At 49.0% G+C, this 27,201-nt stretch overlaps 1 protein-coding gene and 1 long non-coding RNA gene across 2 annotated transcripts in view; both read right to left on the reverse strand.

Annotated features, from left to right (window-relative positions):
* Positions 1–585: 585 nt before the first annotated feature.
* LOC144668981 (uncharacterized) overlaps positions 586–27,201 on the reverse strand; it is a 153,884-nt gene continuing 127,268 nt past the window's right edge. Inside the window, exon 3 of the long non-coding RNA XR_013573576.1 lies at positions 586–683. This is a non-coding gene — a long non-coding RNA (uncharacterized LOC144668981). The remainder of the gene's footprint in view (positions 684–27,201) is intronic.
* LOC144668971 (uncharacterized) lies at positions 21,636–25,938 on the reverse strand. Its single transcript, XM_078531486.1, has one exon. The coding sequence runs from the start codon at positions 25,808–25,810 to the stop codon at positions 23,924–23,926; it is 1,887 nt and encodes a 628-aa protein (XP_078387612.1). The 5' UTR covers positions 25,811–25,938; the 3' UTR covers positions 21,636–23,923.

A 27,201-nucleotide genomic window follows, 5' to 3' on the forward strand; every position in this document is an offset into this window, starting at 1 on the left:
AAAGATACTGCGGCTTGGGTGTTCAGTTTCCCTGTCCTAGTTTCATCAAAGTCTAAGAGAGGCCACACGTGAAGACATTTTGGGATTAGTTGTGATCAGTGCCCATTAAAGTCATAGGTTAAGTGGATCAGGTTTAACTCAGACTGTTCCAGAACCCAGCTCATTTACCATGAAAAGTGCAGAAGGAAACTGAGGACAGATAGGAAGATACGGAGGGGGCCTTGATATAAAGTTTTATGGCAGTCAATGGTGGGGCTGCAAGGGGTGAATGATGGAGATCGAGGACACACATAAGGATATAGGAGAGTCTCATCCACAGGCATCTGGTCCATCTTAGGATGAGATGAAAGTTCCCACTCTGCTGGTTATATGGTTCCCATCTACACTCCCAAACTGATTCCCAAATTGCCTCCATCTCAGCACGCACGCACTGGGGTCACGGGACATGAAAATGTAAGCTTCTCACAATGGTACAATTATACATGAGCATAGTGCTGAGGCACAATGTTGGGGACAGTGTAGAAGTGACTTTACTTAGTAGCTAACCTGTGCTGTACCTGTCTTGGGAGTATTTGATGGGGTCAGTGTAGAGGGAGCTTTACCCTGTATCTAACCCCGTGCTGTACCTGTCCTGGGAGTGTTTGATGGGGACAGTGTAGAGGGAGCTTTACTCTGTATCTAATCTCATGCTGAACTGTCCTGGGAGTGTTTGATGGGGACAGTGTAGGGGGAGCTTTACTCTGTATCTAACCCTGTGCTGTACCTGTCCTGGGAGTGTTTGATGGGGACAGTGTAGAGGGAGCTTTACTCTGTATCTAACCCTGTGCTGTACCTGTCCTGGGAGTGTTTGATGGGGACACTGTAGAAGAAGCTTTACTCTGTATGTAAACCATGCTGTAACTGTCCTGGGAGTGTTTGATGGGCACAGTGTAGAGGGAGCTTTACTCTGTATCTAACCCTGTGCTGTACCTGTCCTGGGAGTGTTTGATGGGGACAGTGTAGAGGGAGCTTTACTCTGTACCTAACCCTGTGCTGTACCTGTCCTGGGAGTGTTTGATGGGGACAGTGTATAGGGAGCTTTACTCTGTATCTAACCCCGTGCTGTACCTGTCCTGGGAGTGTTTGTTGGGGACAGTGTAGAGGAAGTTTACTCTGCATTTAACTTTTTGATCGTGGGCTTAATTCCACATAAATTGCACTGCTAGAGGGCACCGTTATCAAGCCCCCTGTTCTGTGTCTTGATGCCAGTGCTACATCACAGACAGCACCAGTAGAAATGCTGAAGCAACTACAATCTTCATCAATTTCACATTTTGCCTATGGAGCTTGTAAAACGTTAGTTATTAAACCTTGCTGCTAATGTTACTGTCACTGCCAATGGATAGGGACTGCTTTGTTCTTGCAATTCCCCACATGCAGCAAGTTTGTGATATTGACTGTGCCATTGGTATGGACACAGCAAAGTTCAAGAACAGCCTCCGAGAGAGGGAGAAAATAAATCAAGAGGGGGAGTTGGGATCACTCTAGTGCCACCTTGTATACCTCATGTCCCTGCCCTGGAAGTGGATTGGACCTGACTTAAGAGCAGGACTCAAAACTCCATCATCCTTCTCCTCCTGTGAGAGGAGCGATGGAGAGAACACAGAAACGTCTCTGGTCAGAATGATGAAGATTAAGAAAAATTGAGGGAGAAAGTTGAGGGGTGATCGAGCAGAGCTCTTTAAGATTAAGGTTCATACAAGTGATATTGAGGTGGTTCCATTTCTACTGGAGACCAAAACTGGGAGCCATAAATATAACCGAGTTACTGAGCAGGGGGACTGTGGTGTAGTGGCACTATCACTGGACTAATCATCCAGAGGATCTGACTAATACCCTGGGGAGCATGGGTTCAAATCCCATCCATAGCAGCAGATGGTATTTCATATTCAGTTAAATCTGGAGTCAAAATCTAGTCTCAGTGATGGTCACCATAGAAACTATTGTCGATTGTGGCTAAAAACCCATCTGGTTCACTAATTCCCTTTAGGGAAGGAAATCTGCTGTCCTTACCTGGTCTGGCCTACATGTGACTCCAGACCCACCCACAGCAATGTGATTGACTCTTAACTACCCTCTGAAATGGCTCCAGCAAGTCAGTCAGTTCAAGGGCAATTAAGGATGGGCAACAAATTCTGACCTTGCCAATGACACCATGAAAGGATAAATAATAAAATCTTTAAAATCCAATAGGGAATTGAGGAGAAACTTTTTACCCAGGAAGTGGTGAGAAAGTGGAACTCGCTACCATAGGCAGAGGAGAATATCATTGATGCTTTTAAAAGGAAGCTAGATTAGCGAATGAGGGAGAAAGAAACAGGAGGATATTCTGAAAATTCTAAAGCTGGGAGGAGACTCCAGTTGAGCTCTGACCTGTTTCTGTGCTGCAAATTCTATGTAATGAGAAAAGTGAGATTAACCAAACCATCTGGAGGGCTTCACAGTGAGGCTAGCAGTTACCTTACAGGGGAACCCACCTGGGATCATTTACCATTAAGACACATCCTCCAATCCCCTTTGTTCCATGATTCCTGGATTGGATACAACATGGCCGTCAGCTCATGGCTAGTGCTTAAGAGTTTATAACTTCCCACAACAACTGGCCTTATGAAAAATACTTTGAAAGTGATATCCTCCCAACTAGAAGCTACTGGAGGCTGAGGAAGCAAGCGAGGGTATTACAGGCTGCACATAATCGTTATTTCCTGTAATATTCTGAATGGGACCAAAGCCCGGCCTCAAAAGACATCCACTCACCCTCACCCTTTCCACAATCTCTTCAAGCCCACCCTGCCAGTGAAAAGTCTCGAGATGGATATTTCGGAGTTTTCTGAATTGTGACACTGTGTGTGTCCGCACCTTTCGTGGAGGTAATAGGTGCGAGGGAGGGCATGCTGAGGGTGCGAGGGAGGACACGCTGATGGGTGTGAGGGAGGGCACGCTGATGGGTGCAAGGGAGGGCACGCTGATGGGTGCGAGGGAGGGCACGCTGATGGGTGTGAGGGAGGACGCGCTGATGGGTGTGAGAGAGGACACGCTGATGGGTGTGAGGGAGGGAGGGCACGCTGATGGGTGCGAGGGAGGGAGGGCACGCTGATGGGTGCGAGGGAGGGCACGCTGATGGGTGTGAGGGAGGGCACGCTGATGGGTGTGAGGGAGGGAGGGCACGCTGATGGGTGCGAGGGAGGGAGGGCACACTGATGGGTGTGTGGGAGGGCACGCTGATGAGTGCGAGGGAGGGCACGCTGATGGGTGTGAGGGAGGGCACGCTGATGGGTGTGTGTAGGGAGGGCACGCTGATGGGTGTGTGTAGGGAGGGCACGCTGATGGGTGTGAGGGAGGGAGGGCACGCTGATGGGTGTGTGTAGGGAGGGCACGCTGATGGGTGTGAGGGAGGGAGGGCACGCTGATGGGTGTGAGGGAGGGAGGGCACGCTGATGGGTGTGTGTAGGGAGGGCACGCTGATGGGTGTGAGGGAGGGAGGGCACGCTGATGGGTGTGAGGGAGGGAGGGCACGCTGATGGGTGTGAGGGAGGGAGGGCACGCTGATGGGTGTGAGGGAGGGAGGGCACGCTGATGAGTGCGAGGGAGGGGACGCTGATGGGTGTGAGGGAGGGAGGGCACGCTGATGAGTGCGAGGGAGGGCACGCTGATGGGTGTGAGGGAGGGAGGGCACGCTGATGAGTGCGAGGGAGGGCACGCTGATGGGTGTGAGGGAGGGAGGGCACGCTGATGGGTGTGAGGGAGGGAGGGCACGCTGATGAGTGCGAGGGAGGGGACGCTGATGGGTGTGAGGGAGGGAGGGCACGCTGATGGGTGTGTGTAGGGGGCCTGGTGGTGCTGAGACCCTAATGCAGTGGGACCGGGAAGGGTCCCTGACCCCCTCTTCCTTGTCTGAGCAGCCTCGGTCTGAGCTGCTGGGAGCTGGTCTGCCCTGGATCTGTCGCCTGGATCTGTCCCAAGCTCCCGCTCTTTGATATTTTTGGATTTGCTGCTCGAATGTAATCGCATTCTTCAGGGGCTAAAGTTGAAGTCCAATTAGTATTTTGGAATGTGCGGCGAGGGGTTGCTAATGGTTGCTATGGTAACATAAAGTTCATCTGCAGTTATATCCCGGTTATAAAGATATCTGGCTGCCGACAGCTGACAGCTCGAGCTGTCCTACTTTTTCTGGTACACTGGCTGATAAGCAGATTATTCCTCCCACTCTTCTGACAGCCTTTTCTCGATTTCGTGTCATTGGATCCGAGCACTTTGGGATTCCTTGGACTAAATCTGCGTATTGGATCCTTCACTGGTTTTCTCCAAGCCTGGGATCGCCGGAATGAGATGTCTTCTCAATCTATTCTCAGTCTAGTAGAGCTGAGCTTGGCTAACCCTCTGTAAAAAGCAGACAACAGGATCTGAAACAGTTTCTCAGCCAGGGGCAGCCGTCACTAGGTCTATAACCTCTGAAGAATCAAACAGTTTGGTTTAGGTTTAATTGTAAGGGGTTATTCCAGCTGGAACACACTGGTGCACAACAGACATGAACAGGCCACTTGTCCCTGACCCCATTCATTCCCTCCCTCCCTCCCTCTTTCCCTCTCTTACTCAGCCCCTCATCTCTCCCCCTGTCCCTCAGGCATTCACTTCCACAGTAATTCCCTCCCTCATCTGCTCTTTCAACCCCTCCTTCCTTCCCTCATTCCCTCAGTTTCTCACCCCTCAGTCTGCCTTCCTGTTGTTCCCTCCCCCTCCTTCCCTCGATCTGTTTCTTCCTCATTACCTTCCTTAGTCCCTCATTCCCTCCTTCAATCCCTTGTTCCCTCCTTCCCTTATCCCTGCCTCCCTTTTAGTCCCTCACACTCAATTAACTTTTTCCACCCGTGTTGGCCTCATCCCTAAAGGCCCTGATTCTATGCCAGGGAACAGTTCCAATGGACACTGGCAGCCCGCCAGTGCCTCTATGCATAAGCCTAGACGGTGAATGTTGGCGGACTATTCACCCAAGGGAGGAATCACATCTGATCTTCACTTTCCAGGGAGCAGGGACCCCTGGCTGATTTCTCTGTCCTCACCAACTCAGACGAATGACAACTCACCCTAAGTGTCATAAGCCACAATCAACTAGGTCACCGTAAGAGCAGGGAGTGCGTTTATTTACCGTGATGTTCAGTGAACACAGTTTATGATGCAGGCAGAGGGAGAACAACATCTGGAACAGGTCTGTGCTGAAAAATTAGGAGCTGTTCTTATTCTTGGCTAGGATTTGAGCGAGTTACTGTAACTCCCTCAGGGATTGGTAGCAGTTCCTTATAGAACAGAACAAACAGACCCTGGTCTCTATTTATAGTTGACAACAATAAGATGGAAAACTGGAACCTGGGGTTATTTTCAGAGCTGGTACAGACATGTTGCTGCAGCTTGTGAAGGTTAAAGGAGAGGAGATTAATGAGTTTGTAACAGGAACATCGAGCTAGCTCCCCGCTCCCTCTCCTCAGTTTCACTCAGGACTGCAGGTTGCTTAAGGGGAGAGTAAGACCCAGATAGGGGGAGACGAATGGCCAGAGAGAGAGGGGTAGAAAGTAAACGATGCAAAAGACTGAGAGGGAAGAAGAGAGAAAGAAAGCAATGAGGACAGGGACTAGGTAAGATGAGAACACTCAGGAAAAATCTTCATCTTCTTGTGCAGTCCCTCGGGATCGAGGGTGACTCGTTTCCGCTCCGGCTCGATGGGTCCTGAGACCAATGCGCGACCTGCAGACTCTGCCACATGTGGGGCGGGTGGTGCTTGGAGGGTGGGGTAGACGCGCCTCCGCACATTCTTGACCAAGCCTCTCGACGCGTTTGGTACACCCTCCCAAACGAGCCTTCTCCCATTCTGCTCGGCCAGGAGTCAGCCTGGACGTTTGACCGCTTCAGGGGGGGTTTTTGAGGACATGGCTAAAACCTTTCCACTGTCCTCCCGGGAGTCTCCAGTAAGCGAGCGCCAAATGGAGCAAAAAGAGATCCCGGCATCCAGCAAAGGTCACCTTTTCAGCATCGAGAGAGAGGCAGACCAATAACCGAGATCGCAAAGGGGTGGGAGACAGGTGGGCAGACAGAGACAGAACCAATCAAAACGGACAGACAGGGGAGAGGCAGAGTGTGACAGAGAAACAAAGAGTTTGGAGCGGGCAAGGAAGGGGGGGGAGGAAAGAATGGGACCTGCAGGTGGAAGGAAGGTTAGGGTTTGGAAAGCAGCGTTTTCCCAAGTGATTGGCAGCTGCTTTAATTACCGACCATGTTCGCATGCAGCTGGCGTGATGCCAGGCTGAAATGGGTGACCTATTTTTGTTAGAACAGCAAAGCTTGTTTTGAAACAGGACTAAATTGTAATGAGAGCCTGAGGGATTTGGAGGTCAGGCTGTGCTATATTAGCACAAGTGAAGGCTGAGAACCACATCGCCTCACACCCAACTCGGCACCGCAACAGGCGGCCATGTCCTCGACTCTGCCAGGCAGTCAGCGACGAGCGGAAGGGACGGGGAAGCAGAAGTGGGCGTGTTTTATCTTCTACTTCCCACAAGTTAGAAATAATCACTTTAGACGCAAAACGCTGGCACCTCACCGAGTGTGTTTCTTTCAGCTCTCCGTGTGGCTGGGAGGCTGCTGGGCTGTTACTACCTTGTTACTCAACACATGACTGCAGTGTCACCGTGAATGTGGCATCCTGGGATATATATTTCACACAACAATTAGCTCCTAACTCCCGACGAATAAATATAACCATGCCACAGGGTGTAGCAGCACTCAGTGCCGCAATGGTGCTGAATATTTATTAAAAAAAATAAAGGGTCCTCGAGAAAAGGATTCACTGGGGCCAGGTTTCCGTTCCAAAGTCATGACACAACTCACCCAGTCACTGGCGCCATTTGGATTGGCGCCCTCCTGACCAAGTGGTTCATCCACAACCCGCTGACTTGCCCAAACAGGTCAGTTAATTGGCCACTTTAATGTGGCGATCTTCGGAGTGGATCCCACTCACTTTACTGTGGAGTCTCTCAGGCTTTGACTTTGTTAACCTGCTGGACTGTGACCGCTTCCACCTCTGGGGAGGCGGTGTCCAGGTACTGAGCCACCCTAGTGAAGACTTTGGAGGTAATCGGCTCCTCTAGGCGCACGTTGTCCGTGCACTTCCTGCAGTTCAAGACCTTCTGTAGCTGGCACCGCCTCTGTGGCCAATGCCAACTCTTCCTGGATGGCCAAATCATGTGGCATGAAAAAGGGAGAATCATTCTGGAGACGCTCTCTGGCTCATACTGGAGGACTTCAGCCTGTTTTATCCAGGCATTGAAGGCAGCTGGGCCTTCAGAACCCCCAATGGGCCTCTCAGTCACCAAACTGGGATCTGCAAGGGCCTCACCATCACGGTTTCTTGGCTTCTGCTCTCGGTCCCAGACTCCCTGCTGGCTGCTAGATTCCCCTGTGGACTGGCTGAGAGGAGACTGAGATGTAAAGGTTAAGAGCAGCAGTGACCTTCATAGCCACAGAGAGAACCTTCAGAGATGCAAAACCTATCACGTATGGGCCTGTGCTACCTTGAGATTCTTTACAAGGGTAAGGGGGTACAGCTCCTGGTAAGCAGCAGTCTTAATACTCCAGTGTCATAGTGTCATAGAGTCCTACAGCACAGAAAAAGGCCCTTCGGCCCATCAAGTCTTCACCAGTCAAACAAGTACCTAACTATTCTAATCCCATTTTCCAGCACTAGGCCCATAGCCTTGTTTGCCATGGCATCGCAAGTGCACATCCAAATACCTCTTAAATGTTATGAGGGTTTCTGCCTCTACCACCCTTTCAGGCAGTGAGTTCCAGATTCCCACCACCCTCTGGGTGAAAAAATTCTTCCTCACATCCCCTCTAAACCTCCTGCCCCTTACCTTAAATCTATGCCCCCTGGTTATTGATCCCTCCACCAAAGGGAAAAGTTCCTTCCTGTCTACCCCATCTATGCCCCTCATAATTTTATACACCTCAATCATGTCCCCCCTCAACCACCTCTGCTCCAGGGAAAATAACCCCAGTCTATCCAATCTCTCCTCATAACTAAAACTCTCCAGCCCAGGCAGCATCCTGGTGAATCTCCTCTGCACTCTCTCTAGTGCAATCACATCCTTCCTATAATGCAGATTCCAGAACTGCACACAATACTCCAGCTGTGGCCTAACCAGTGTTTTATACAGTTCCAGCATAATCTCCTTGCTCTTATATTCTATATCTTGGCTAATAAAGGCAAGTATCCCATATGCCTTCTTAACCACCTTATCTACCTGTCCCGCCACTTTAAGAGACCGGTGGACATGTACACCAAGGTCCCTCTGATCCTCGGTACTTCCCAGGGTCCTACCATTCATCGTGTATTCCCGTGCCTTGTTTGTCCTGCCCAAGTGCATCACCTCACACTTATCCGGATTAAATTCCATTTGCCACTGATCAGCCCATCTGACCAGCCTGTCTATATCCTCCTGTAATCTAAGGCCATCCTCCTCACTGTTTACCACCCCACCAATTTTCGTGTCATCCGCGAACTTACTGATCAACCTCCCTGCATTCAAGTCTAAATCGTTTATATATACCACAAACAGCAAGGGACTCAACACCGATCCCTGTGGAACCTCACTGGACACAGGTATCCAGTCACAAAAACCATCACCCTCTGCTTCCTGTCACTTAGCCAATTCTGGATCCAATTTGCCAAATTGCCTTGGATCCCATGGGCTCTTACCTTCGTTATCAGTCTCCCATGCGGGACCTTATCAAAAGCCTTGCTGAAGTCCAAGTAGACTATGTCAAATGCATTGCTCTCATCTACACATCTGGTCACCTCTTCGAAAAATTCAATCAAATTGGTCAGTGGAGTGTCAGCCTGGATGTTGTGCCCAGCTGTCTGCAGTGGGCCCTTGAACCCGCAACCTTTGAACTCAGAGGTGAGTGTGCCACCCCACTGAGCCCAAAGATGGCACTATGGCGAGGAGAGATATGAGGCCTTTCCTTACCCAGTGTAAGGGGGGCAATGGTGGTGGTTGAGGTGGGTGGTAATAGGGGTGTGCAAGTTTCAACCCTCCAGCTCTCTCATGCTCTCCAAGTAGTTCGGTGTTGGTAGCCATTGAGGGATACCTGGTAAGATGTACCATGCCCGTTGAGGAGTGTTGTGTGGGAGACTGGCACACTCAATGAGGTGGAGGGGGGAGAGGGTTAGGATGTTAGGCCTACATGCCTGGCATCAACACTGGCACTGCAATTCTTACACAAAACGTTGGTTAAAGTGTGGTAGGCAGATCATTTGTAATAGCCGACTTCCCCATTGCTTTCTCCGTGGCAACAGCTCGGCCAATCAGAGTTGACTTGCCGACCAGGAGAAGAGTTGATGAATTGATGCTTATTCCGTACCTTGTGTGTTGGAACATGAGAAAATCAAACAAGCAAAAGACACTAAGGGCAGGAATGATTCAGTTGATTGAGAAAATGGGAGTTTCCAGGATGCAAAGAATCAAGGCTGACACAACAGGAATGTGGCTTGGACAAGAAACAATGTTTGTATAGATCTGACAAAAGCTGACTGGGATGGTTTGGGGCACATTTCAACAATGAAACTGGCTGGAATACCTTTCATAGCTCTGCACACAGAGGCGTATGGAGAAAAGGAGCAGGAGTGGCTGAGGGAGTTGGATGCATAATGTCAGGAGTGCCAGGAGTACAGGTGACTGAAGCGGATAAGAACATAACAAATAGGAGCAGGATTTGACCATTCTGCTCCTTCAGCCTGTTCCACTATTCAACAGGATCATGGCTGACGCTGGGCCCCGAATCGGCTTTCCCGCCTGTTCCCCAGATTCCCCGAGAGATCAAAAATGCAGCTCAGCCTTAAACATTCTCTGTGACGCTGAGAGGCTACTTCTCATGTCTGGGGAATCTGGAGCTTTGAACTCAGGTTCACAATGAGGGGCAGATCAGTTCGGACTGAGGTGAGAAATTCCTTCACGCCAAGGTCGAGATTGACGGCTCCTGTTGGCAGTGGGCGTCATGGTGGGCAGGGGGGCTTTGGTGGGAGGGGCAGAAATTGGTTTCACACGGGCGTGAGATCATAGCGGGATTATCCGCATTGGCAGATCGCCAATCTCGCTGGAGGCCAACGTGAACCTGATTTGCATCCCACTAATGGGACGCAAAGTAAGGCCCAACTGGGATCATCCCCCCACCCCCTCCCCCCCGCCCCCTCCCCCCACCCCCTCCCCCCCGCTCCCTCCCCCCACCCCCTCCCCCGCCCCCTCCCCCCACCCCAACCCCCTCCCCCCACCCCCTCCCCCTCCCCCCCACCCCCTCCCCCATCCCCCCACCCCCTCCCCCCCACCCCCTCCCCCCACCCCCTCCCTCCACCCCCTCGCGCCACCCCCTCCCCCATCCCCCCACCCCCTCCCCCCACCCCCTCCCTCCACCCCCTCATGCCACCCCCTCCCCCATCCCCCCACCCCCTCCCCCCATGCCAGATTTACCGTTACACCAGCCCGGAGCACATCTGGACAAGTGTGATGTGCAGAAGCCGGGACTCGGTGTTAGGGCCTTGCTCAGATCGTGGAGAAGAAGGTGCTAGAGGCCAACAGCTACCGGACCCTGGAGGAGCACGTGCATCGCATGCTGGGTGGATCCTCATGGACGCGGCTCCACCACGAAGCAGCTCCACGGAAGGTGGGAGTCTCCGCACAGCAGCTTCGGCTTCACGGGCTTCACCATAGGCTGGCACAGACCATCAGTGAATGTGTTGGTGGGGAGAGGATGGTCTAGGTGTGAATGGGAGAGGAAGGTGTACTGGGGGGTAGGGGAAGTGGGTGGGATGGGGAGGTTGGGGGGGTTGGCGGCAAAGGTGTCAAGAGGGGGTTGAGCTTGGAGGGGGGGTGAAGGTGTCATGAGCGGGTGAGGTTGGAAGGTGGGGTGCGAAGGAGTTGGAGAGAGGAGGAGAGAGTAGGGGAGGAGGGAGTAATGGGGGGAATGGTGCAAGTGGGGAAGTAGGTATCGGGGGGGGGGAAGGTGTAAGGGAGGGAGTTTGGTGGGGTGGGGGTAATATGTCCAGGGTGAAGGAGGGAGTTCGGAAGGAGGAAGGTGTCCGGGGGGGGTGGTGAGGAGGGAGTATGGGGGGAGGAGGGAGTAAGGGTGGGATGGGATGTCCAGGTGAATGTGTAAGGGAGGAGTCTGTGGAGTCAATGACTGCCTCCTGGGAGTGAACTCAGGGCGGGTGTGGTAGGAGAGAATGGTGAGTGTGAAAGAGGGCAGAGGGAGCCACTCGGGTGGGAGTGAGAGGTTGCGTTGGCACCAGTAGAAAGGGCGGCGAGGGTGGTTGGTGGTGTCATGGAGGCAAACCCAGACCCTGGGGGTCGGAAGGAGAAGGTCGGGGTGGTCAATGTGGATAGGGATGAGATTCTCAGGAAGGTAGGGAACGTGTACGTTCACCTGGACATTCCTGAAGGGGAAAGGTTCAGGCTGTAGGGCAACAGTGGGGAGGTCGAAGGTGATGTCAGGGGGGTGGCCTGTGATGGGGGAAAGGACATGGGTGACTGGGGGAGGGGAAAGGATGGGAGAGATAATCAAAAACTTAACGCCTGCCTTGCTGCGCAAATCAAAAGTGAGCAGAGCCTCGTGTTGGACAGGCACAGGGATTGCATGGGAGCGCAATCAGTGTGTGGGTGGAGATGTAGGTCAGCTCAGATGGACAACTGAAAGAGAACCCCAGCTGGCAGCATTGAAAATGGCCGAGATAGGAAGATGAGTGTGACAGATGAAGGCTTCGTGTGGATGGGAGAGTGCTTGCATGAGGCCCTGAAAGGCCCTGCCACACACACACTTCTCCCTCCAGATTCACTCCTGCTCTGGCTGCATGCAGCTGAACTGCTCGTGGTAGGGGAAGGGGGTGGGCGAGGGTGGGAGGACCTGCAAAGCCTGCCAATGAAGCTGAAATACAACATTACACATTATTCAGTAACAGTGAATATATTTTCAGATTATAAAGTAACAAAATGTGTTCACCTGTGCAACCACTTGTGATCAGGATTTCTTAACTTTTCTAGGCCTACCACTTCTTCTAGGTGCTGCCCTGGCATCTGCAGCAGGGGTGTCAGCCTGTTCAATGGTTGGCCCTGTTGCCTCTAATGACTTTGGCATACGTCCTCTGGCGACCAAAGGCTTTGAGGGCCCCGGCTTGCTTTAACTGTCATCCTGTGGGCCAGCTGCTCTCTCTGCAGTGGCAGAGAATGAGGTTAAGGGGGTCACAGGCAAAGGGGACTCAGAAGGAGAGGCAGCCTCTGAGATTTCTGAGTGGATGACCCAAGAGTGTCCAGTTGCCGCTCCTCCTCCCTTCGGGTGCCTGAGGGCCCTGGCCTGACTCGTTGAGGGGAAATAGCACCTAGAGGGATGTCGAGATGCCCCGTTTCCCCTCGTGTTGCCACTGAGGACTCACCCATAGCTGGATTGCAGGTCTGCGCGCAACTCTGCGATCTGCCGGACCAGGGTCTCCATGGCGTCTGCCACCCTTCCCTTGGAGACTTCCATAAACCTACACGGGCACCACTTCATCAGAGAGCAAGCGGACGCACTCCTCCGACTCATGGGCCACTCTGTTGAGGGTTTCCAACAGTTCTGTGTGATGTTCCAGCACCTTCTGCTGAGTCTCCAGGATGAGTTGGGAGGCCAAATCCAGAAGCTCGTCACCTGACTCAGACCTCACAGACACCTCTTCCCCAGCAGCCCTCTGAGTGCCGGGGAGCTCGGCTGAACCTGCCTCCTCCTGCTGCGGACGTGTGTCCATGCGGTGACCACCAGATTGTGAACCCGAGCCTGCTGTAGATCTAGGTCCCACCGAGGTGTGTGTCTCTGTGCTGGTGCAGGGTGTGGGTAAGCGCTGTGACGGGTCTTCCAGGCTGCTTATTTCCAGCTCTTCAATGGAGGAGGTGTCCTCTTGGCTGGAGGTGAGGACCTGGATGGAGCTGAGGGACTGGCTGGCTGAGGGTATCAGTCGCTTGGCAGAGGTCCCTGTGAATCATAGTAGAGATAATTAGTACCTGGCAGCAAAGTCAAAAACAGGAGAGAGAGAGAGAGAGAGAGAGAGCACTCGCAGTTGCATTGAGAGAGGGATGATGTGGCGCAGGATACTCCAAGGGTCTTCACTGCCAACCTCACTGTCACTGCAGGCACCGTCCATGTCCTCACCAGTTAGTGCTTCTCAAAGTGAGTGAGGAGTCTGAGGTGGACCCCTCCACCCCCGGTCTGGGTGCTCCCCCTCCTGTTGTGAGCCATGACTCAGATGAAAGCAGATGAAGAGAATGTGAGCGGGATGCATGACACAGCAGGTGATAAGGATGCGGGGAATGTTTGTGTGGTGACTGGAGCCATGGGCAGGATGAGGAGATGAGCTACAGAGGATATGAGCCTGATGGAGATGTGAGGGTGTGTGTGAGAGTTAGTGGTGTTGAGGTGTGAGATCCCTGTGGGTGTGTGATGAGTTTGTGAGTGTGTGAGTTGAGAGTGATGACTGGAGGAATGGATGACAGCGTTCACCCTCTTCCTGCACTGGATGGCTGGCCTCCTCTGGGCTCCATTGGCACTGTCTGCCGCTGCCACTGCCTTCCAGGCTGGATTGGTGACTCTGGTGGACCTCCTGTGGCCAGATCGGGGTTAGAGGAGTTCGTGGCGGGCTGTCACTGTGCCCAGCAGGTGCCCCAGTAAGAGGGCTGCATTCACCTTTGCTTTCAGGGCCAGCTGTGGCCTGGAGCAGCCCTGGTCTGTAGACATGAGGTAGGCCGTGCTCTGGTGCACTTTAAATATGGGTCCCAGAGTGAGGTCACGCCATATCAGGCAAACCCGCGCCTACCCGCCAGCGATCCAGCGTGTTTCCCATGAACGCGTTATCAATGAGGTGGGAAAGGTTTGAAAATCCACCATTGCGGCCAACGGGTAAAATGTCATTTTTCACACACCATGTTAATGAAAATCTGGGACAATTTCACCCAAAGGTTTTGGAATTTTTGGTGTTCTGTGCCCCAGAGGATTGTGGATGCTCCTTGTATGATTGTATGTCACTTCTAGCAAGTGTAAATGAGCCACATTGAGGGCTTGACTGATTACCTTAAATTGGTTGTTAGTGTAGCTATTAGCACACTCAGGATTGTTCAGTAAGCGCTGTCCATTCACAGACTCACATCTAGCAGGAGACATTTTGTTTCAGGTTTTGCAGGAACAGGCCTTTTCTTTATTTATTCATGGATGTTAGCACTGCTGGCTAGGCCAGCATTTATCACCCATCCCTAGTTGCACCTTGTTCAGAGGGCATTTTTAAGAGTTAACCACATGGGTCTGGAGTCACATGTAGGCCAGACAGGACAACAGATTTCCCTCCCTCAAGGGCATTTGTGAACTAGATGGCTTTTTGCAACAATGGTTTCATGGTCACCTTTTAATCCCAGATTTTTATTGAATTGGAATTTCACCACCTGCTGTGGTGGGATTCAAACCCAAGTCCCCAGAGCATTACCCTGGGTCTCTGGAATACTAGCCCAGTGACAATACCACTACACCATTGCCTCCCCAGTACAGTGTGTAGCCTCTGCCTATAATGAACAACTGAAGGAAGAAGTCCCGACAGAATTCTGCCCTTCTCAATGGGATCGCCTCTCATCCTTCCAAACTTCCAACCTACTCAGCCTCTCATCGTAGGACAACTGTCCCATTCCAGGAAACGCTCGAGTGAACCTTTGCTGTACCACCTCCAAGGCAAGTATTCCCTTCCTTAGAAGGAAGAAGAGGGGTTATTTTGGACTCGAAAGGTTAACTCTGTTTCTCTCTCCACAGATGCTGCCAGACCTGCTGAGATTTTCCAGCACTTTCTGTTCTTATATTCTTCCTTGGATTTGGAGACTAAAACTTCACTGAGGTGTGCTCTCACCAAAACCCTGTGCAATTGTAGCTGCTTCAGGACTGACAGCAGTGAATTCATTTGGCCGCATTGAACTCTTGGATAGAAATTTAACAATGGTAATATTTCGAGAATAGTTCATGAGGTGATTTTGGTGGTGGGTTGGGGAGGGGAATTTGAATTAGGAACATCATTCCTGAGCACTTCTTCCAATTTCTCCTCCTGTTGAAAAGTGAAAAAGAGGCCAGGCGGGTCCCCCAAACATCACACAAAACCTTTCCCAAAGATTAGACTTAAAAGGTCAGTTTGATTTTTAGATTTGAGGGTGATACCGGGTGCAAAGAACTCTGTCAACCAGGAACACACCGAGGTCTGATATAACTGCATCAACAACATAGAGGAATTATCTCTTCCCTTTATCAAAAACAGAAACAGAAATACCTGGAAAAACTCAGCAGGTCCGGCAGCATCGGCGGAGAGGAACACAGTTGACGTTTCGAGTCCTCATGACCCTTCAACAGAACTAAGTAAAAATAGGAATGGGGTGAAATATAAGCTGGTTTAAGGGGGGGTGGGGAGAGAAGTTGGGGGGGGGCGTTGTTGGGACAAGCAAGCAGTGATAGGTGGAGATAACCAAAAGATGTCACAGACAAAAGAACAAAGAGGTGTTGAAGGTGGTGATATTATCTAAAAGAATGTGCTAATTAAGAGTGGATAGCAGGACGAGCAAGGTACAAATAGCTCTAGTGGGGGTGGGGTGAAATAAGACTAAAAGGGCATAAAAGATATAGATAAACGATGGGTGGAAATACATTTAAAAATAATGGAAATAGATGGGAAAAGAAAAATTGATATAAATTATTGGAAAAAACAAAGAGGGGGAAAATTGGAAAGTGGGTGGGGGTAGAGGAGGGAGTTCATGATCTAAAATTGTTGAACTCAATATTCAGTCTGGAAGGCTGTAAAGTGCCTAGTCGGGAGATGAGGTGCTGTTTCTCCAGTTCTTCCCTTTATCATATGATCTCTGGAGTGTTTGCTATGTCAAACATTTCCACAAAATTAACACACCTTTTATTTCCATTCCAAAGACTGGTGTTGCTCAAAGGAATGTACATTGTAACAGAGACATTTACCCAATCGCACCTCACACTACTGAACAACTATTAAAGCAGTCACTCCTGCTGCTTTAGATTATCTGGGGGTCTGTGTCCCTTTGTCTTTATGCCAGTGTCTTTCTCTGGCTCTCTACACATTCCTCTCAGGCTCTGACCCAGTTTAGTGACCTGGTTTTCAGGAAGGTTTAGCTAAGCTGCCTAATTTAATCAGTGGCTCTGGCTCCCTTTCAACTCGTGGCACAATACAAACCGCTGGGCTCACCGGGTGGAGTGCAGTCTGAGTGCGTGTGGAGGTCGACAGTCCAAAGTATGCCCTGTTCTAAAGAAAGGGCTTGCACTTGTATCATGGTTTCCAAACCGCAGGATGTTCCAACTCATTCTACAGCCAACAAAGTGTAGTCGCTGTTGTGATGTTGGGAAAGGCGGCAGCCAATTTGCACACAGCAAGCTCCCACAATCTGACAGTGACCAAAGAAGCTGTTTGCTTTGTGACGATGATCGAGGAAATAAATGTTGGGCCAGGCACTGGGGATAGCCCCTCGACGTTTCTCCAAAATAGTGCCATGGGATCTTTTATGACACCTGAGAGAACGAACGGGTCTCAGTTTAATGTTGCATCGGAGAGATAGGGGCTTCATACAGTGCAGACTCCTCCAGGTACTGCACTGGGAGTGCCAGTCTACATTGTGTGCTCAGTTCTCAGGGACATGACTTCAGCCACATCCTGACCCAGTGCTCACAGAGCCAAACTAAACTGGGTGATTGTTTCTTTAGTGATGCCGGTGGCAAGAGGAGGGGTAATGAAAGGGCACCAGGTAAACTTGCTCCTCTCCTCTGGAAAGTGCCACCAAAGCACTTTAAATTCCCACATGGCCGACTTTATCAAAGGCAAGGTGACACTCCAGTATCAGACTGTGGGATCAGCCTAGATCAATTAGTCTGATCACCCCCTTTCCCCTCACGTTTAATAAATTTACAGCCAGCATTGCTTCTTCCTTTTCTTTCGCAGTTTAATTTGAGAACCAAATGAAAGTACAAAGCTATACAACAATAACATGACAGCTCTTTACATATTATACAACTGACAGTAAAAAAAAACATTCATAGTCAAGTGTCTGGTAGATAGGAGAAGCTTTACAATGAACACAGAACATGAAATATCAGAACATTTCCCTCCCCCCATTATAAATACAGAAACCGTGTCAATATTTACAATGCAACATATCGATGATTGATACAAAGTGCACGCTTATTCAAAGAGGCACTAGCCCTTGGGCTGACCAGGGTCTAACCTCACTGGGGGGGTTTCATTAATGTCTAGGGCTGGTTGGGCTCTAACTTCACTGAGGTGCTGATGTTTCGACATTTGGGATTGCCTTACAGGAGAAAGGAGACGTCGTGACAGGGAATGCGTTGCCTTGCGAGATCAGAACTCCCCACGGACAGTAAACTAAGCAATTGGTCTCCGGGCTGGTACGCTGGGGAGAGAAACCTCAACTCCCAATCCCCCTGCTGCAATGATCTCCACTTGAAGGGACAAGGGTGCGAATGCCAGTCTGGTGGCGTTGCCCGTCCATGATTGAATTGCATCGCCAACATTCAATATCTGGCCCTGGCAGGAAAAATGAGAATGATCCACTTTGATGAGGGACTAGAGAAGGGCCAGTTCCCATGGAATTCCCCTTGTGCGAGGCAGACCTCACAGGAAAATCTAACTCACAACAGTATAAACAGTCATCAGATATCATTCAGTTTGATCCTGTTGGTAGGGATCTAAACCCTTTACCTAGTTTCTAGGTTGACCCACAGTGCAGAAGAATCAGACAGCTTCCTGGAGGGAACCAAACACAATATTTCCAAGTTTGCTGATGACACAAAACTAGGTGGGAGTGTGAGCGATGAGGAGGATGTTAAGAGGCTTCAAGGCAATTTAGACAAATTGAGTGAGTGGGCAAATACATGGCAGATGCAGTATAACATTGGTTAAGTGTGAAGTTATCCACTTTGGTAGGAAAAACAGAATGTCAGGGTATTATTTAAATGGTGATAGATTGGGAAATGTTGATGTACAAAGGGACCTGGGTGTCCTGGTACATCAATCACTGAAAGCAAGCATGCAGGTTTTTCAAAATTCTTTCATGGGATGTGGGCATCGCTGGCTAGGCCAGCATTTATTGCCCATCCCTAATTGCCCTTATTCAAAGGACATTTAAGAGTCAACCACATTGACTCTCAAATACAGCAAGCAGTTAGGAAGGCAAATGGTATGTTGGCCTTCATTGTGAGAGGACTTGAGTACAGGAGCAAGGATGTCTTACTGCAGCTGTACAGGGCCTTGGTGAGACCATATGTGGGGTATTGTGTGCAGTCTTGGTCTCTTTACCTAAGAAAGGATAGACTTACCATAGAGGGAGTGCAGCGAAGGTTCACCAGACTGATTCCTGGGATGGCAGGATTGTCGTATGAGGAGAGATTGGGCCGACTAGGCCTGAATTCACTGGAGTTTAGAAGAATAAGAGAGGATCTCACTGAAACGTGTAAAATTCTAACAGGGCTGGACAGACTGGATGCAGGGATGATGTTTCCTCTGGCTGGGGGGGTCTAGAACAAGGGGTCACTGTCTCAAGATACGGGGTAGGCCATTCAGGACTGGGATGAGGAGAAACTTCTTCACTCAGAGGGCGGTGAACCTGTGGGATTCTCTACCACAGAGGCTGTGGAGGCCAAGCCATGAATATATTTAAAGAAGGAAATAGATTTCTAGACTCTAAAAGCGGGATTATGGCGTTGAGATAGAGGATCAGCCATGATCAAATCGAATGGTGGAGCAGGCTCGAGGGGCCGAAAGACCTACTCCTGCTCCTGATTTCTATGTTTCTATGGATAATTGAAATATCTAATAAGGATCCAGTGCCAAAAAAAGATTGGTCAAATGTTTGTAAACATTGGATCTGAATTATCAAAACAGGATCAAAATTGTTCTTATATTGTCATTTTCTCCGACCATGAAAGGGGGTAATGCTCCTTTAAAACAGGCTCAGGTTCATACATGACATTCGGAACTCCATCTCTAGGACATTCACCCAGTAACTGGGAAACAATTGTTACAGCATTCATGATCTCTGGACGGTCAGTCAGTGCCATTTTTTTTTAATGATGAGAAGGGATGATTGACAGATGCCTGTCAGGGTGCTACTGATCTCAGCCTAGATCTGGATACTCTCAGCTCCCACACCATTGCCTCCATTTCATTATATTTTTAATGTTAATTGCACATGGGCTGGACCAGATTAATGACACCAGGTTGAATAGCACAGCTACAGTCTTGCTGATCCAAAACGTGGAGTGGACACTCAGAATTACAATCCAGTTGACACAATAACAGACAGGAATTTCCATTAGGTTCTGTGCAATTCACCCAAAATCAGCTAAAGCAGCGAAATTTCAAGCATACATTGCGTCCAGTGCAAATTGAGCTTCTGTGATCTCTTTGTGTTTGTTTAAAAAGAATCTTGTGCTAGAGGCCAGACCTGCCCTCAAACCTGACCACTCCCCACAGATCAAAATACTGTAATCACCTTTGCAAGTTTCCACTAAGTGCAATGTGGCTTTTCAAAGAAACTCTTCAAGTTAGGCTGCTCTTCATTTTCAAAAAAAGATGGCAGGATACAAATAGGCGCCTGAAAATCAAGAGGTGAAAGGGAGGGAGGAACTTCAAACAATCACCATCACCAGGGGAAAGGTGCTGGGAAAACTATTAGACCTGAAGGCTGACAAATCCCCTGGGCCAGATGGCCTGCACCCTAGGGTCTTAAAAGACATGGCAGAGACAGTAGAGACATTGGTTATAACCTTCCAAAATTCCTTAGATTGTGGAAAAGTCCCAGAGGATTGGAACAAAGCAAATGTAACAACTTCATTCAAGAAAAGGAGGGAGACAGAAAGCAGGAAAGTATAGGCCAGTTAGTGTAACATCTGTAATAGGGAAATTACTAGAATCCATTATTAAGTAGCTTTTACAAGGATACTTAGAGAATCATAATGTGATCAGGCAGAGTCAACATGGCTTTGTGAAAGGGAAATCATGTTTAACTCATTTATTAGAGATCTTTGAGGAAGGAGCAAGCAAGGTGGATAAATGGGAAGGTGTAGATGTGCTGTACTTGGATTTTCCAAAAGGTGTTTGTAATTGGAAGTGTGGTGGGAACAGGTTCAATCAAGGCATTCAGGAGGGCATTAGATGATTATTTGAATTGAAACAATGCGCATGAGTACAGGGAAAAGGCAGGGCAATGGCACTAGGTCATAATACTCATTTGGAGAGCTGGTTCAGACATGACGGGCTGAATGGCCTCCTTCTGTGCTGCTAAAATTCTGTGATTCTGCGTTTGATAAGGTGCCACATCAAAGATTATTACATAAAATAATAGCTCATGGTGTAGGGGGTAACATATTGTCATGGATAAACTATTAGTTAGCTAACAGGAAGCAGAGAGTAGGGATAAGTGGATCTTTTTCAGGTTGGTTAGCTGTAACTAGTGGAGTATCACAAGGATCAGTGCTGGGGCCTCATCTATTTACAATGACTTGGATGAAGGGAACGAACATATAGTAGCTAAATTTGGCTGATGACACCAAGATAAGTAGGAAAGTAAGTTGCCAAGAAGCGGTCAAGAGTCTACAAAGGGATATAGACAGGTTAAGTCAGTGGGCAAAAATTTGACAGATTGAGTGTAATGTGGGAAAATGTGAACTAGTCACTTTAGCAGGAATAATACAAAACTAGAATACTATTTAATGGAGAGTGATTGTAGAACTCAATGGTACAGAGGGATCTGGGTGTCCTGCTACACCAATCACAAAAAGTTAGAAGGTAGGTACAGCAAGTGATTAGGAAGGTAAATGGAATGTTGGTGTTTATTGCAAAGGGAATGGAATACGAAAGTTGTACTGCAGCTGGACAGGGTCTTGGTGAGGCCACATATGGAGTATTGTGTACAGTTTTAGTCTCCTTATTTGAAAAAAGGATATAATTGCATTAGAAGTAGTTCAGAGAAGGTTCACTCAACCCCTTCATCCCAGGAATGAGTCATCTTATGAGGAAAGGTTGAACAGGTTGGGCCCATAGCCATTGGAATTTAGAAGAATGAGAGGTGAAATTATTGAAACATATTAGATCCTGAGAGGACCTGATGGGGTGGATATAGGGAGGACATCTCCTCTTCTGGGGGAGACTAGGACTAGGGGATACCCTTTACAAATAAGGGGTCCCCCGTTTAAGATGGTGATGAGGAGAATTTTTTTCTCTTAGAAGGTTGTTATTCTGTGAAATTCTCTTTCCCAGAAAGCAGTGGAGGCTGGGTCACTGAATTTATTCAAGGCTGAGTTAGATAGATTGTTGACAGTCAAAAGTTTTGGGGGCAGACAGGAAAGCGGAGTCGAGACCACAATCAGATCGACCATGATCTTATCGAATGGTGGGGTAGGCTTGGAAAGCTGAATAGCCTACCGCTGCTCCGAAGTCCTATGTTATCTATGTCCCCCATGTCCCTTTTAAAAGCTTTTTAAAAAAATTTCCTAAGAAACTGAATACTCAACACCAATGAAACGAGTACATGGTTCTGAATAGATTTTTTAAAAGTCATTTTCAGTTGTTTAACATTGGGTTTCTCACATATGTTCGACTCCACACTGATTAAAAGTGCATAAATTTTGTGAGTAAACCCATGTTCAGCCGTATTAATCAAATTGTACCAAGTTACCACTCAGATATACCAAGGAATCGTTTTTAACCCTGATAAGTTAGATTCTAAAAGACTGCCTGGTTGCAGTGGGTCATGAGGCAGTTTTATATTCAGCAATGTGCAAATGCATTTGAGCGAGAAATTGAGCAGCAAAAAGCATTTCTGAGAAGTTCTGCAATTTGACCACAGTTTGCACCCAAGGTGGAAACTCTTGGCCAATGGCTCCTGTTCTCTGATGCTGTGATATCAGGTCACCAGCACATCGATGATTGTGCATCACTCACTCTAGTGCAAAGCTCCAAATCATATTCTGACATTATGACATTTTTGAGTCCGCACAGCAAAACCTTTGGCCTTTTTGCTGCTGCAGTTTGACCTAAAGGAGGTTGAACCAATGTGTTTTGTGAAGGGGCACCAAAATTGGGTAGGGCAGTGGGTCCAAATTCTGACCTTTCACCTTTGAGGACTGGGGAGACAAGAGTCTCCCAAGTGAACCATGTTTTGGGTGGTGAATACTAAATAGTAAAGCAAGGAAGTTAAGAAAACCTGTACAAAACATTGGTTCGGCTTGAACTGGAGTATTATGAAGAGCTCTGGGCATCACATTTTATGAAGGATGTGAAGGCTTTAGAGAGAGTGAAGAAAAGATTCAAAAGAATGGTTCCAGGGATGAGGAAGTTCAGCTACGTGGTTAGATTGGAGAAGCTGGGGCTGTTCTCCCTGGAGAAGAGAAGGTTGAGAGGAGATTTAATATAGGTGTTCAAAATCATGAAGCGGTCTGGGCAGATGGGGAGAAACTGTATCCCATTGGTGGAAAGATCGAGAACCAGAGGACACCCATTTAAAGCGATTGGCAAAAGAAAAAATGGCGACACGAGGAAAAATGATTTTTCACACATCGAGAGGTTAGGATCTGGAATGCACTGCTAAAGGGTGTGGTGGAGGCAGATTCAATTGTGGCTTTCAAAAGGCAATTGCATAATTATCTGAAGAGAAAAGATTTGCAGGGCTACGGGGAAAAGGCAGGGGATTGGGACTAGGTGCGCTGATCTCGCAAAGCACCAGCACAGACACGATAGGCCGAATCTCCTCGGTGAGTGCTGTAACGATTTCCCCGATTCTACGATACTACAAGTAGGACAATCCCAGAACTATTTGGATGAGCCTGTGCTCAGTGGTCAAAGGTTATAGGATGCAGGAAATAGCAAAAGCCCAGTGGAGCTTCCAACCTGTGCTTGTAGCTTGGGGGCTGGAGAACTCCTGACCAAAGGCCACTGACCTGGAAAATTAACTCACGCCTCTCTCTCTCTCTCTCTCTCTCTCTCTGTCTCACACTACACGTGCTGCCTAACCTGCTGAGTGTTTCCAGCCTTTTGTTTTTAAATGCCACATTGGTCCCACCTTGTGTCCTGTATCAGCTGAGCTTCCAATACTGGGAGCAAAGGTGGAAGAATGTTAATGCATTCCAGGCTGAACCCAGCTAGAGACTGAAGCTCACGCAGATGAAATGGTGACCCGGATGCAAAAGCAACCATTTCACACTGGCTCCATGAACAGGCTTCTTTCACTAATCACTTCTACTCACCGAAATGACATGTAATAAATTGCTACAACTTTCCAATTCATCGACAAGAGCGCAACCAACAGAGCCAAGCTGCCACATAGCAGTGAGAGATGGGTCAAAATAGCTTGGGGCTGTTGGTTGTCAGAACAGCAAATCATGGACTTGAGCCCTTGTCACACAGACATTGACTGGTTTTGGTTCTAGATCTATTCAGATAGACCAGGAGAATCCAGGTTGCCACTGGTCTATTGGCTGGAGAGACTTGCTTACCTTAATCTCAGGACAACCTTATTTGAACTTAATTGCGTCCATATAATCTGATCAACTTGGACCAGTCCCTGAAACATTGAAGGATCTGGACACAATTTCCAACCTGACAATTCCAGTGTTGACCTATGCCTGTTTGCCAGTCTTCTAACATCACTGTGCTGGTATTCAACAAGGAGGAGAGCACCCTTGTTATTAAATAGTTTCGGCCATTCAGACTAACTACTGTCCACCGTCTACATCTTTACAACTGTGTTTCTCCATGTTCCTCTCACCCTTCTGTGGGACTGACTAAATGGTTCCTCTTGTGAAGGGACAGTTTCTCGGGTGATTGCACAGTATTCTGCTCAAAGGCCTTGAAGTATGCTGCTTTTACAGTGTGGAGGCTCGAGCTGGTTGATGTACTTTGGTAGTTCTGGTGGCTATTGGTCCCATTGGGAACATGCCCCTGTAAGTTATTTAATCCTCCTGGCTGACACTGCAATGCTTTAATATCTAGAAGCCCTGATTTTCTCCAGAGTTCACCCTCATCAGTGACCGAAATGTAATTCTTCATGATACAACCATCAAAGGTGGAATTTTGATGAAAACCATTGTGTTTCTGCAGGGCAAGTCCTGGGTCACTAACTTGCTGGGAATGGTCTTGGCCATAGACTTGCTGCTCATTGGCTAGCATTGCTCTTACTTTCAGGCGCAGTTTATGTGGAAGGGCTGTTCTTCTGACCTCCTGGGGTGTGCCAGAGTGCACGAATGTGTCATAGCCCAAACCGTCAACTTTCTCTTGACTTTCACTGTCGGAACCTTCAGAAAGGGTACAGTCCGATACCTTATCCGTGGTAATATTGGAGTGTGTGATAGCGCCTTGATCGGACACCCGTGGCACCTCAATAACCGAACACGGGGTGAAGGGGCATTCCGATGTCTCTTGCTTCCCAGTCGGAGAATTGTGGGAGGTGGAGCATTGAGGGAACTTGCTGTCAGGACATTGGGAATCAGATTCGACAAGCTCCCCGTCCTTGCTGGCGGAATGCAGGGAGTGTGCACCTTCCAATCCACCGAACGGCCTGATGGCTGAGTGATCAGAAGGAGGCTTCTTAGAAATCTCAATAACAGACTCTTTCAGCAATGGGTGGCCCTGTACCTTCTGCGCCTCGGTGTCTGAAACCTCACGAGAATACTGCTGAGCAAAGCCAATCAGGGAAGGTGGATCATGTAGCTCCCTGACAGTGAGCGGCTTTGCCGAGAGGGTGTGTCTCACTAACTGTGCGTAACCTAATCCGTGGCTTGTATGGGCTGCCTGGCTAGGCTGAGGCACAGCAGAAGTAGGATGAAAGTCCTCTAGTTGGGCAGAATGAGTTTGAACATCTTCCCCACACCCTTGTGCCCTGTACTGAATAATGTCCCTGGGCACCAGGTTATACTTCACTGGCTCCTTATAATTTATGAATTCAATGTCATCACAGCTCCTTAGCAAAGATGCTGCCTCACCTCCTCCGTAGGTGACCCGCACACTCACAACCTCCTTGATGTCCTTCATCAGGTCCCTGTCCACCAAGCCGTCATCTTGCTTGACATCCCCGTGAATCACTGGCTCGGGGCTGTCCCCGGTGCTTGATAATCCATCGGAAATGTCAGAGAGAGAGCCCCGGGGTGAATACTTGCTCATTGGCGTGAATCCACCCCCTCGGCTCGAGTGCTCAGCCTCCGAAGAATCAGAGTTGAGGAGCACGCTGGAAGTGTTTGAAAAGCTGCTGTAGTAAGAGCTCACCGAGGTCCCTGCCAACTGTCGACTCTTCTCTGTGTACACAGCAGTGGTTATCAGCCCAAACCTCAGCTTCAAGGCTAACAGTTCTGATTTCAGCCTGACATTTTCCTCGTTGAGTGCCAGGACTCGATTCTCCAAGACCATGTCGCTGATCCTCCTCTTCTCCCGCGACCTCTTGGCGGCTTCGTTGTTCTTGCGTCTCTTCTCCCAGTAGCTGGCGTCTTTCTTCTCGTCAGAGATGAACTCACGTTTCCTCCGGCCAGAGCTGCTGGGTCTGCCTTTTACCGGCCTGTTCCTCTGGGCCAACCCTTCACCGTAAGGGCCGAGAGGCTCCGAGATGCAGAGAGGTGCCGAGCCCAGGTTCTCCATCTCGGAGTAGTAGCCGGACTCCATTGGGGGGTCCCGGGAAACTCGAGCAAACTCGCTGGACTAAATATCAGGGGCTTTCTTCCAGTGGTTCTAAGACTCAATTTTGAGACCGATGATTCCTGCCATTTTGAAATGATGTCAAGTTCCTTCAATTGGCCTAAGAGGAACATAAAACATATTGACTTTAATGTTCATTCATATATTCCACATTCAACTACTTAAAGAGAAAACACGAGAGATTGGCAATGACTCCCTTCTGGGAATTCCAAACCAGGGAACATAATGTTAGAATTTGAACAAAAAGCAAATGCAGAAATCAGCCAGGTCCCCATTGCTTTTCCAGTTCTACTCCTGGGACATTAATGGATGTGGACAATGGTTGAGGACAGAATCAGGATCAACTGTGATTTCCCACATGGTCAAATAACTCTCACAGTCAGAGGTCACAGGCTGGGAATTCTGCAGAGAGTGACTCACCTCCTGACTCCCCAAAGCCTGTCCACCATCTACAAGGCACAAGTCAGGAGAGTGATGGAATACTCTCCACTTGCCTGGATGAGTGCAGCTCCAACAACACTCAAAGAAGCTCAACACCATCCAGGACAAAGCAGCCCGCTTGATTGGCACCCCATCCACCATTTTCAATTCTCACTCCCTCCACCACCGATGCGTAGTGTGTACTGTCTACAGGATGCATTGCAGCAACTCACCCAGGTGCCTTCAAGAGCACTATTCATCCTCTACCACCTAGAAGGACAAGGGCAATGGCAACTGGAAGTTCCTCTCCAAGCCACTCACTATCCTGACTTGGAAATATATCGCCATTCCTTCACTGTCACTGGGTCAAAATGCTGGAACTTGCTTCCTAACAGCACTGTGGGTGTACCTACATTCAAGGCGGCAGCTCAGAACCACCTTCTCAAGGGCAATTAGGGATGGGCAATAAATGCTGCCCTAGCCAGCGACGCCCACATCTCATCAAACAATTCTTTAAAAACTCACACAGAAGAAATGGCTATTTGGAAGATAGAAGAAAGGAGTCTGCAGCTTGAAAGCAGGGCAGTAAAGAAGGAATGAACAGAGAGAGGAGGCCATTGGCTTTATGAGACATGTTAGGAGGACATGTCTGAATCATCACAAAAAGGGTTGTCAGGAAACAGAGACTTCCCTAGGATTCCATTGGGAAAAAGTCAGATGAGGTGTTTGAAAGGGGGATAGGTAATTGGGAATAAAGGGTGTGGAGGAAGGACAAGGAACAGGGACCAATGAGATATGGAGCTGCTGTGGTGAACTACTTGCAAATTGATGGGTATGTCCAGGGTGGGACAAAGCCATTCAGGCCATGGACCCTGCTCCACTGACAGTCCATACCCAATTATCAAGAACATCCTTCATACGGTCCTGACAGCTTTAGA

This window comes from Cetorhinus maximus, chromosome 28, assembly GCF_964194155.1.
Source record: "Cetorhinus maximus chromosome 28, sCetMax3.hap1.1, whole genome shotgun sequence".
NCBI lineage: Eukaryota > Metazoa > Chordata > Chondrichthyes > Lamniformes > Cetorhinidae > Cetorhinus > Cetorhinus maximus.